This window comes from Apaloderma vittatum, unplaced genomic scaffold, assembly GCF_000703405.1.
Source record: "Apaloderma vittatum isolate BGI_N311 unplaced genomic scaffold, ASM70340v1 scaffold5531, whole genome shotgun sequence".
Taxonomy (NCBI): domain Eukaryota; kingdom Metazoa; phylum Chordata; class Aves; order Trogoniformes; family Trogonidae; genus Apaloderma; species Apaloderma vittatum.
The window spans coordinates 608-13590 of record NW_009699447.1 but is presented as its reverse complement, the minus strand read 5'-3'; the positions used below and the strand labels follow the sequence as shown (position 1 = coordinate 13590).

The 12983-nt window shown below is 42.3% G+C and overlaps 1 protein-coding gene across 1 annotated transcript in view; it reads left to right on the top strand.

Moving 5' to 3' along the window:
- BICD1 (bicaudal D homolog 1 (Drosophila)) overlaps positions 1–12782 on the top strand; it is a gene marked incomplete at both ends in the record, with an annotated part of 19347 nt that extends 6565 nt beyond the window's left edge. The window contains 3 exon segments of the mRNA XM_009878356.1: positions 3316–3926; positions 4005–4410; positions 12596–12782. Coding sequence (XP_009876658.1) covers positions 3316–3926; positions 4005–4410; positions 12596–12782 — 1204 coding nt within the window.
- Between the last annotated feature and the right edge of the window lie 201 nt (positions 12783–12983).

The following is a 12983-nucleotide window of genomic DNA, read 5'->3' as shown; positions in this document are numbered from 1 at the left end:
AAAGCCTGGGCCTCCGCGCTTCCTTCCATGGTGACGGCCTCCCTATTCCCGAGGCCAACATCATGTTTGGAAAACTTAGATTAAGTTCTCTCTTAGGAAAAAAAAAAAAGAAAAAGAAAAAAGAACTCATACAGCCCAGTTTCTGACACTCTTCTCCAGCTCCCCGGTACCCTCTGACAAACGTAATACAGCTGAGATTCAGGGTTTCCAAGTTGAGTTTTCCTATTCATTTGTTCCATTCTCCACTAGGAATTTTTTCCACTAGGAATGTTTACTGATACTCTAATGTTAGTGTGTTGGGTTGGTTTTTTTTTTTAAAAAAAGAAGCATAAATAGCGATGGTAAAATCAGTTTGCATAATTGTAAACTATAGAGCAAACTGAGAAGGAAATCTCAAACTGGCATCTTAGAAGCAAAGGATGCATTGCAAAATAGGTACAGCTACCTTTGAATTGCTTTTAATTTCATTTTAAGATTATAGAGAACCTTTCTAATGTTAGTGTCAAAAAAAACCCACACCAGCTTGCCTGAAAATATAATTACCCTGCTAGGAAACAGCAGAGTCATTAATATGCAGAAAATGTTCTCAGCACTGAGTTGGAGCCTTGGGTTTTTTTCCCTTGGAAGTAGGAGCATGTATTTATAACTTTAAGGAGAAGTGGATTAGCTTAATCCATAATTACTGGACCAGAATGAGTAAAATTTAGTAGATCTATGTATTTCATTGTACATACTGCCCAAGCTGGCATATGGGCTTTAAGAAATTGCATACTTTCTTTGCAAAGAAGCCTTTCTATCTGGAAGAAGTATTTGTTTCCAGAACACATTATCTATGTTCAGAATAGAAATTATCATAAAGGTCCCAACTAGCTCTGTTACAGTTTTCCCTCCTGACAGAGTACGACGGCTGAGATCAGTAATCAGGCAGGATCAATTCTGTCTGATTAATTTACGCAGACACGGCAACACTGTGCTGCTTTAACACAGAGTTATTTTCTCAAAGGAAAGGCTCTCGGGCTGTAAGCCTGAGCTTTACATGCTTTTACATTAGTGAAATCTACAATTAATTGCCTACTTCAGTGTGAACATACCCACAGTGGATCCATATGCCTCGAAAAGCCAGCTGGTGTATGATGTACGGATCTTTATTATCTGTATGACTTCTCACCATAAGGTGAGACAGTGCTTTAAATTAACCACATCTCAGATTTTTATGCACACGTGGAGCTTGCCTTATCAGCCTGAAGGAAGAAATCCCTTCATTATCTGATTAGGATAATGCAATTAACACCTAAGCCTGCTATACCTGGTGGTGAAAACTAGAGTTCAGCTGAAAGTTTTGAGGGAGAGAAGACATTGAGTAGACTACTTGATGGAAAAAACAGGGAAGCTGGTGAAGAGTCTTGTGCTGGGTTGATCTCTGAGGCTCCCCAGGAGAGGTCTGACTGAGAGATCTGTGGCAAGAGATCACCTTTTTAAGAAGATGCCCTTGGCAAAGGGAAAGGTTGCCCTATTTAGACTTTCTCAGCAAGAGTAGGGACTGAGCAGCAAGGAGGGTGGAAGGCAGACTGAAGCAGGAATTGGGGAACAGCGCCAAATGGAGAAAGGTACTGATATATTTATGGTACTTGGCTCTCCTCTACTGCACAGACTACGTGGTGCCTAAAATGGAGTGCCCTATATTTAAGGAGACAGACTCTTCCTGGCTCACAAAATACGATAGTTTGCCCTGTTTTGTTAATTCTTAAGCGATCAGTCACCTGTACACAAGAAAACTAGGCTGATTTCTTTTAGATGTTTTTAATACGGCTTCTATTTTTATTCTTGCAGTATTTTGCCTAGGACTGATTGCAGGTTCTAATAGAGGCTGGGTTTTGAAAGCCTGTCTGTAAAACCAGGGGATCAGCATATACTGTAGTGCCTTAATACTTCTGAGCAGCAGCCACTGCTCAAAAGCCTCGTTATGAGAAAACAGGAGTCTGAAGCACTCTTTGGAACATTTTGTGAGATGACATTAATACCTTCTCAGTCTCTAAAAGACTTTTCTTCAGTAAGATCTGTGGTGGTTGATTTGACTCTTCCAAATACTACCTGGGGGAATTACTGATAGGAAAGAAAAGGGGTTTTTGAAGGGTTTTTCAGAACTGACAGCTTTGAATTCTCTGAATTAGTAATTCAGCCACTCATAAAGGGAATGTGGAGCGTGCCGTTTTCACTGCATGTGTAAACACAAGGCTGAGATACTGCAATCATGGGAGACAAAGAGCAGTAAATCTGGTGAGCCCAGGATCCCATTGCAAAAACTGTGAAAACAAGAAGGATCCTCCTTATGCCTTCCTCGGCTTCCCAGTTCATAACTCAAACAGGACAAAGGCATAGAAAAAAAAAGTTGGAGCATTACACTTAAATCTTGAAACGGGAGTCTTTCAGGGATATTAGCACAAGTAGCAAGTAATTGATCAGCCCAAACTTTAACTTTTTATTGTTCACTTGTTTTAACATTCTGTGCATTAAAATTTCTAGAGTCCTTCTCCATGACTTCTACTGTTCATCATCCACATTTCTCTGTGGATATTCAGAAAGCAACTTACTAGGTCAGAACCAGTGGTTTGTTAGTTATATCACAAATCACGCTTTTTCTGCCTTGTCCTTAAAACGGTGGATTTAACTTATGGTTAAGTGCTGAGGATGGGAAGTCCTGGGAGTTGCATGTGCTCAGTCTCCTGATCTGTGTTACATTCCCACAAAGTGGTTTGTTTAATATAAGCTGTGGAAATGTGCACAGCCATTTATTTACTGTATTTGCATTCAGTAATCAAGCCTTAATGAAAGAATGCAGCAGCCCAAAGATATAAATAAATATTGTGAAGGATTGGTAGAGCTATTACTGGGAAATGGAAATTCAAACCCCATTGAGAAATGCCTTCCACACCAGTGGAATGGTTTATAGTTGACAGTCATGCGGTTTGTGTGTTTGGGAAACATACGTTGTAATATATGCCATCTCATCGCTCTAGCTGACTACGAACTTAGTGCCTTGGACTCTAGATAATTCTTTGGTGGGAAATGTGTAAAATCATGACCTAGTGATATCACTAATTGTAGCAAAGTCTGGGACTTTGTAACTCTCTGAGAGTTACATGCATCTTCCGACTTATTTTTATGGTTTGGTTGCATGTTGCTGAAATCTCTTGGAAGCTCTCAAGTTGTACACGCAGAGCAGGGAAGTGAGGGAGATGAAAGTGATTGCAGAGTTTGTTGTTCAGCACAGGTAGAGGACAAGATTGTGGGTTTCTTACTGTGACTCTGTTGCAGGTGGAGAGAGAGAAGGCCATTCTCCTGGCCAACCTGCAGGAGTCTCAGACGCAGCTGGAACACACCAAGGGAGCCCTGACTGAGCAACACGAGCGAGTCCATAGGCTCACGGAGCATGTTAACGCCATGAGAGGGCTGCAGAGCAACAAGGAGCTGAAAGCTGAGCTTGACTCTGAGAAGGGTCGAGACTCTGGCGAGGAGGCACATGACTATGAAGTGGATATCAATGGCTTGGAGATCCTAGAATGTAAATACAAAGTAGCTGTTACTGAGGTGATAGACCTTAAAGCAGAAATCAAAGCCTTAAAGGAGAAATATAATAAGTACGTGGAAAACTACACTGAAGAGAAGGCCAAGTATGAGAGCAGAATCCAGACATATGATGAGCAGGTGACAAGCCTGGAGAAGTCAACCAAGGAAAGCCAGGAAAAAATGGTCCACATGGAGAAGGAGTTGCAAAGGATGACAAGCATAGCAAATGAAAACCATAATACCCTCAACACCGCCCAGGACGAGCTGGTGACATTTAGCGAGGAGCTGGCTCAGCTCTATCATCACGTCTGCCTGTGCAACAATGAGACACCAAACAGGGTCATGTTGGACTATTACAGGCAAAGCAGAGTCACCCGCAGCGGGAGCCTGAAAGGACCAGATGACCCTCGTGGTCTCCTTTCCCCGCGACTTGCCAGAAGGGGGGTGGCATCACCGGTAGAAGCCAGGACCCCGACCGAGCAGGTGACAAAAGAGGCCACAGAGCCAGGCAAGGAACAGAGCCCGACAAAAACACCTACCATATCTCCTGTCATCACAGCCCCTCCTTCCTCCCCCGTCTCCGACACCAGTGACATCCGCAAAGAGCCGATGAACATCTACAACCTCAATGCCATAATAAGGGACCAAATCAAGCACTTGCAGAAGGCTGTCGATCGGTCACTGCAGTTGTCGCGCCAGCGTGCTGCAGCTCGGGAGCTGGCACCCATGATCGATAAAGACAAGGAGGCCTTAATGGAAGAGATACTGAAACTGAAATCACTCCTGAGCACGAAGCGGGAGCAGATCGCAACCCTGAGAGCAGTGCTGAAAGCCAACAAGCAGGTAAGATGGTAATAAAGCAGTCAGTCGGGAAGCTCTGTTATTTATACAGGTCACTTAAAAGCTTTCCCAGGAGTACTTGAGGGGAGAGATTTTGCTCACAGGTTATTTCGCCTCTCACTCAATCATGGCGAGGGCAGACCTTTCTTCCCTCCCTCCCCGCCTCCTCTTTAAGCTCTTTAGCTCTGCTTTTCTCAGCGCCCACCATTCACCCAGGGCACAGGCAGAAGAGCCTTTCCCGTGGAGTGAGAGAAAAGCAGAGGGACAAGGAGGGATCAGCCACCACCCATTCTGAGGCACGGGCACGTTGCTGGTGTTATTGCAAAATGATGAGATTGCCACTTTTGGAAAACCAAAGGGAAGGTGTGTGGAGAGGCTCTCAGGGGTGTGCTGACCCCTCACCAGGACAGGTACTGCTGGAGCAGTGGGGAGGGCAAGGGTAGGGGAGACCACCTGAGCCAGCACCTCAGCAGCTGCAGGTTGTCCTGCTGGTGGAGCAGATGGTGCAAACAACCCGCTGCGTTCTTCTTGGCTTTTGGTAATTAATGCTCCACAGGCTGCAAAATTGGAATGCTTCCCCCACCCAGCAAATTTAAGGGGGTGAAAAATAAATGCTACAAAAGCTAAAGCATGCCTCAGGGAGGTAATGGCAGGAGAGAGAGCTTGACCAGTGGCTTTGGACCCTGCAGAACCTGGGCATTTCTTTGATAAGCCATCAGGTGAAATGTTGTTATTTTCATTACGGGTGGTTGGATTTTTTGTAAATGATTTTTTCTTCTTAGTCGGAAATAATTTCTCCTAGCACTGTCAAGTTTTTAATCCTTTAAGAAATACAATCAGGGTTTTCTTTTTTGGTTTCAATGTTTTGTTGTTTTTTGGTTTTTGTTTGGTCTTTTGTAAGTAAAACGACAACACCTTTACGTAATAAAGCCGGCTGAAACACCAATTGTAATATTTCATTTTAAGAAGAATTTGTTATGACATATTTTAAGACAATAAAAATTTTCACATTATTCTGAAAATTTTCACAGCTTAAAAAAATATTCATCAAATCACTTTATTTTTGATATTTCATCAATGCAAATAAGCTGAAAATTTTTGCATTTTATATCAAATGCCTAAAGAGGACCATGTAGCCGTGTGTTTTCCAACAGTACTGTCAATTTTTTTTACATAGTATATCCTTCCAAGCCCTTTGTATTCATTAGATTCCAGGCCTGCAAACACTTATGAAGTTAAATTTAAGCATGCAAATTGTTTTGTTTACTTTGGTCCATATTCTTATGCCTAGAATTAAATGTGAGTGCAAGAGGCTGCAGCGGCAGTCATCATTCCAGATTTCCTGGGACTTTTCTCATCTATAAACAGCGCAGTGATCATCACCACGTGAGGCCATGAATCCTGGTTAACAGCTTGGGATACTATTAGCTGATGATAGTGATGGGATTTCAGTGTTAAAATTCCCAGTAGTCAAGTAGTCTGAAGTTACAGTTTCAAGTTTTAATTGGTTATGGGATCTGTAACTGCATTTTGAGAGTACTGGGGATTTTTGAGTTGCAGCAATATTTCAGGATACTTTGAGTCTTTTATAGCATTTCCCCCCTCCAATACAACACATGTTAAATATTAATTCAAGTAATTAAATACTATCTCTAGTTAAGCAGTAATAGCTCTGAGCAATTATATGTGGATCTTCCATGTAATTAAAATGTAATTGAGGTATGTGGGTTTAGACTCCAGATTAAATTTTTTTTTCCATTAGCATAGAGCTATCATTTATTTTTTGATGCTACCAGAGAATCTAACTCAGTCTTGTTCTTTAATTGCTGTCAGAAATAAAGTGTCATTCCAAAGCATGCTCACTGAAATGGGAAAGACACATTTGCTGAGTAAGGAAGTGCTATTAATTAAACTTTTATTTATTGGATAGCAGTTTAGCTATTGGTAACTGTACAATTGGGTATAGAATCTTGCAGTACTGTTAATGCAAACCAAATATCAACATCCTCAAACTTGCAAGGTAAAAGACATAATAGTATAAAAAGGAAGGAGAAATTTAAAGTTACAGGAGGGCAGCGGGAGTGAGGGTGTTTTATGCAGTACTGCCAGCCTCAAGTGATGGGTATCTCCCAGGACCCAAAGTGCATCTCATGTTCAAAAAAACGTGAGTCAAGATTCACCCCCTTGAGTTATTCCCATCTAGAAGAAAAAGCTGTTAAGCAGCAGTAGGCTGGGGATATTTTTCCCTCATGGGTTTTGTTTTTTAAATAAGCCTATAGAGGACATCTGGTTTGTTTTTTCACATCTGCTCCAAAACTGCAAGAACTAGAATTTTGATTTGTTAAAAACCTTCCTCAAGCCCTAAGGAGGCTGTCGTTAATGTGAAATTCTGTCCTTCCATCCCTGGTAAGACAGTGCTGGTGCCTGGGACAGCCAGGGGAGAGCTGTGGCAGGCCCCTGCCAGAGGGGAGCTGACAGCTGGACTTAGGGGGCTGGATGGGACCACATCACGTCTTGTGCTTTGTAGCGATGCTCTTGCAACACACCTGTATTTAGAATCATTTTTGGGGTTGGAAGGGACCTTTAAAGGTCATCTGTTCCAACCCTCTTGCAATAAACAGGGACACCTTGAGCTAGATGAGGTTGCTCAGAGCCCCATCCAGCCTGAGCTTGAACGGTTTCAGCGTTAGTGCTCCCAACAGAGACACTTCAGGCAGAGCTTTTTTTTTTCCTTTGTCTGAATAATATGGGAAAGCAAGATGAGCACAACCAAATGCACTGTAAAAATGGTCAGGCCTGGCCTTCCCCGAGCATCTCGCCGCTCCGCTCCGGAGTGGGAAGACCAGCTCAGGCCCCCGGGGCTGGTGTTTTGGCCTGTACTTCAGTAGCGAAGTCCCACCCTCAGGCAGGGCAGCACGGGTGCTATCTAGTGACCACCACAAGTATTGCAGCATCAGATGAAAACGGCAGTTCTCCCCGTTCTGCCGGCAGAACAGGTACACAGGGGCAAAAGGCTCACGGCAAGAGAAAAAGAGCTAGCGGAGTTAGTGCCTCCAGACCTGAACTGTGTTCGCTTCGCTTCGCAGCGACTTACCCGGCTGCAGCACAGCCCTGGCGGAGTCCCTGTTTCAGTCCCCTCGTCCTGCAGAGGACCTGGCGCTCTGCAGTTGGACCTTTTAAATCTTTAACAGCCTACAGTAAATTTCTGTTCGGACCTGACAAGCTGTTGCCCATATTAAAGCGTTCTGGCAGAATCTGATGATGTTTCTTTTCATTGTAGCTGTCTTTTCTTCAGTGAGAATTTCAAATAAGCGTTTTACTGTTAGGCTGAGCTCCAAACAGACTGCAGAAAACTCTTAACACAAAATAGAGTGCAAGATTTGCTCTAAGAAGCTGCAAACCCAAGCCTGGCAAAATGGATTATTAAATCAATTGCTCAAGATAGCAAGGCACATATATCTTGCTAGCTTTCTTGCTTGCCTTATCTTGATTTATGTATCCATTTAGTTGTAGCCATAATTACTGTGTCAGCACCAGCTTTGTGGAGCAAATCCAAGTAACATTAGCGTTAACAAGTAGCATAAATTGTAAACTAACATCAAATTAACGGTATAATGACTTTCAGGATCAGTTCAGTAATGGCGTGGCATTTTTTTTTATTTTGATTTCTAATAACATACAGAAAGTGAAGCTGCCTATGAGAGGAATTTAATATCATGAGGTTTTGATTGAAAAAAGATCGGTTGTTCTCGTAGGTAAATGGTTTGATGGGAAGAAGTTGAGTCAGCAAGACCTTGACATCGATATTGGCAATAACTATGATGTCTCCAGCTCCCATAGCTGAGATACCTGTAAAAGACCTTCAGAAAAAATATCTTGATAACCGCAGACATACAGTACCTGTCTATAAACAATGACCTGATGTTATATAGATGAATACAGTAGAATTTCTGCTGGAAAAGTGTGGCTAGGTGGAAAGATCCAGTACCACATACGATTTCTTCACTAAAATAACAGGCTACTGTTCTTCTCTTCTGTGTGAAAAAATACCTACCACTGTAGGGCTTAATGTTCTTTCAGCAACAATTATTTTACTTGGTTTGCTTCTCACACTACTAATGTAAAGTGAATGGGATGTGAAGACACCTTGGAACATGAATATAAAGAGAAAATGAGATTTTTTTCATGGATTTCAGGACTGACTAAGGTGGCAGCCCTTAGGTAGCTGGATTTGGGCAAATAGCTCTTTGGTAAGGATAAGGAGAGGGATGAAGCAGATGTGGTTAGTTCTGGCAGTGTCTGGAGTCCTGGGGCTCAGCTGTGGGCCCACTGCAGCCTGTGCAGCTCCATGACTGGGTTTTAGGCATGGGGGGGCTGAGCTCTGCATGCCCCAGCTCTCTCCTCCTGAATAGTGTTTCACGTTCTGCAGGAGTCCAGGTGTTGAAGCTCTCTGGCCTTGCTGTCAGCTCCAGGTGGTGTCCCCTGCACAGCAAATGCTACCCGCTCTGTGAGTGACTAATCCCGTGTCTCGATGAGTGGCTGGGCTGTCCGTTTGCCCAGTTCCTCTGCTTGACTGGTCTCCTGTTTGGAGCGTCATTAGCCTCTCTCCTGTCTTACTGCATTATTCACTGAAGAGCAGTCATATATTTTTCTGTGGTTTGGTCTTTTTTCTTATGCTCTCCATTTCCATGTGTGTTGCTCAGAGGCTGCATTTTTCTATGAAGTTTCTGTGATACAGTTTTGTAGTTAACTACAGCTTAAAACCAAATGCTTCAGAAGGAGCTGTTAAAAACAAAGGCAGGTCCTGGGCATCTGCTTCCTTCTGGCACCCACTACTTGGAGATGCAGACTTTTATTCACCCCATCCTTCCTTTTAGAGCACTCCCTGAATGCACCATTTACCCCAGGTCTTTAAAATCTAGATTATCCCACAGAACTGGTTCCAGGCACAACCACGCATATAGAGCTCAGTGGGTACAATTTTGGAGATTGGCTGAGATGAGGAACAAGCAGAAATAATTTAGACTAGAGCTAGTACGGGCAGAAGAGTAACATGAAGCTATGGCTTCAGTTCATTTTGTCCACGTTACTCTTGGCACAGTCTAGCAGTACACCTGAGGTGACCAGACATATCAGTACCTCTGAAACATTAAATCCAAGTTCCCCTTTTCCCCTCAGCCCCACTCCTCATCACACGTTTTGCCTTCAGGTGAGTTTTCTACCTCTTCAGGCTTCCCAGACTGGCTTCCAGTAAGCACAGAAGAAAACCACCAGGTATGCAAAGGTTAGGGATGGGGAAAGGCTCAGTAATTATTCTGTTGGTGGCAGCTAGCCAATATAGATTGATTGTAAAATGGCAGCCTCTGAGCTGAAGAGTCTGATGGCAATTGACTTCAGTGAGCACCCAAGTCCCAAACTGGAGGTAATTTGAGCGTCCCAAACTGGAGGTAACTTGAGCGTCCCAAACTGGAGGTAACTTGAGCATCTGGACCATCCAATGCCCACTGGCTCTTACAGGGACCTCTTGCCTATCAAACCCACATTTTTCTTAGTTTTATTTGCTTCACCAGTGGAGCACTTGTACCCATTCATTCCTCACTTATGAGACTTTCAGAAGGGAGACCCTCAGCAGCCTGCAAAGGGGTGCATTCAAAAACTTGTCTGGTGTGTGGAGAGCCACTAGGCATTTCTGATAGGTTTTGCAATTTATGCTTCATTTTCTTTATGCTGTTCTATGGAAAGCTCTAATGGGAAGGAAAAAAAGATTTGAAGATTTGACACAGTCCTTCCTCTGTTACCTTTATTCACCAAGTAAATTACATTTCTAAGTTATTTTTCATCCTGTGGTGTTACATGTCTGTTCAACTTACCCTGTCATCCAGACTGAAATGCAGGGATCACAGTGATCTGTCTGATCACTGCGCACGGTTTCAGTGATGTGTAAAATTACTGAGTTTACATGGAACACGTAATACCACTGCTGAAAGAATTTATCTTTTTTTTAAGTTTTAAAAAATTTTATTAGTGCCACATATCTTTACCTCATCTTCATTCCTAAACAAAGGAAAATCTTTACGTGAATCCTGTATTCAAAGACGAGGTATTAGAAGTTAAAGGGCATGAGGCTGTATTCCTCTTACAGGGCAAAGATATCCGAGTTCCTGCCTTAGGGGCAAAGCAGAACTGTTTGAGCCACAGAGTCTATCTGTGCTCTCATAAATCACTTCTGCCTTGTTAGTGACCTGAAAATTTTTAAGTAAATCTGATTTAATTATGTCTGTTAAATAGGACTCTGGTGATCTATTTCCTAGATTTCCTAGACTCTGATGATCTATTTTCTAGATTTCCCTTCAAAAAAGTAGTTTTATTAAAAGTAGTTAATCCTTCTTAGTTAACCCTTCTTCTCTATGTCAATTCATGAGTGTACTTTTTTGCTCATGGCTGAAAACAGACAGAAAGCTGAAGATTTCTGCTTTATCTTACTAAGACAGGATGGTGTCTATCAGCCTACATTATGCGAAAGCATATGTCTGCAAGGTTGAGAAAAGCTGCATTTGTTTGAATATATCCCTAAGTGGTCGATTTTTTTTTAACATATATTACTGATGATTTCAAAGTTGGCATGGAAAACCCCATCTATTTAAAGTGAAACGTAGTTACTAGTGATTTTTTTTTCTTTTCAATTTTACACTCACCAGTAATGCTTTCTCTACTTTCACACTAGAGATTTTAAACTATGTTTTTTGTCGGTCCCCGTGTGTTGCCTGATCTAGTTGAGAGGCGTCCCTGCCCATGACAGGGAGATTGGATTAAATGATCTCTAAGGTCCCTTCCAGCCTAGGCCATTCTGTGAAACTATGAAACTATGAATAACTTCAAAATTATACTAAAATTCGTAGGTGTCGTGGTTTAACCCCAGCCAGCAACTGAACACCACTGCCCAGTGGGATGGGGAGTAGAATCAGGAAAAAAGTAAAATTAATGGGTTGAGATAGGAACAATATAATAACTAAACCAAATTTTTATAATAATAATAGTAATGAAATTGAATATAGCAAAAAGAGAAAGAAAACTCAAGAAAAGACAACTGCTGCACAATCCACTTGCTCACCGCTGGCTGACAATGCCCAGCCAGGCCCCAAGCAGTGATCGGCACCTCCTGGCCAGGCCCCCCCAGGTTCTGTACTGAATGTGACATTCTATGGCATGAAATAGCCCTTTGGCTACTTCAGTTCTCCTGGCCCTTCTCCCTCCCAGCTTCTTGTCCACCTCCTCACTGACATAGAGTGGGAAACTGAAAAATCCTTGATTTAGGACAAACACTACTTAACAACTAAAACATCAGCATGTAACCAACATTATTTCACACTCAATCCAAAACACAGCACTGTACTGGCTACTGGGAAGAAAATTAATTCTATCACAGTTGAAACCAGGATAATAGGTAAAGCAGAAGGTTCGAACTCTTGCAAAAATAAGACAAATGGAACTATTAAAAGCAGTAGGGTGGCAAATTAAAGAAATTTAATGTATGAAATTGAAAAAAGAAAGGAGGGAGCAGAAAAGAAAGGAATAGGATGACTACAAAGCTTTAATTTTATGTTAAGCATAGTTTACACTTCTTTTGTTCTTTTTTCCGATTTTTAAAATTCCGGAATAGTGTTGGTTTACACCACAGTGGGCATTGCCAGTGCTCAGACACTGATGTGGGGTCCTCACTCAAGGAAAGCCTCTGCTGGTGAAAAGCATGAGTCAAGTTGCCTTAGTTCACGCCTTGGCTACAGAGGCCGAGTCTCATGTGCTGTGTGTCCTGTCTGCAGCGTGGTGGTGGGACTCACCTGGTTGGTTGTTGCAGCTTGAATGACATGGGAGCAGCTCCTTGAGTTGTAGTAACTTATTCACTTGACTGAGTTCTCAACATAGAGCTACACAGTTTCATAAAGACATTTAAGGTGCCGAGTTGTTGCCAGTGCACTGAAATTGCCTATGTCCTTTCAAGTGCTTTCTTCTCTTCCTGATTTCATGGAGTACAGCTTAATAGAAAACATTGGTGTGCAGTGCGATGAAGCTCAGATATATCCTCTTTTACTGTGTGAATGAAGAAGGAAATGAAAAGTAAAATCAAACCTAGCATCTTAGCTGCTATTACATACCTGTATCATAAGCATATATCCTTGCTCATTTTCAGACAGCTGAAGTGGCACTAGCCAATTTGAAGAATAAATATGAAAATGAAAAAGCAATGGTGACTGAAACTATGACCAAGCTACGGAATGAACTAAAGGCTTTGAAGGAAGATGCAGCAACCTTCTCATCCTTGAGAGCAATGTTTGCAACAAGGTAAGAGGAATGGTTTCACCATCTGGCTCAGCACTGTAAAAGAAAATATGTGTGTGCTAAGTGAGAACAGGCTCAGCTGTGTATGCTGGGTGCTTAGGAGGAGAAACAAATTGTTTTGTGCAAGGTCAGAGGTTTCCTGGATGAAGGTGAATGAGTCTTAGAGTGCACACTGTGCAAAACCTGCAAGCTTTCAAGTGCTACTGAGATGCACATCCTGGAAAATAAAGCTGGAGAAT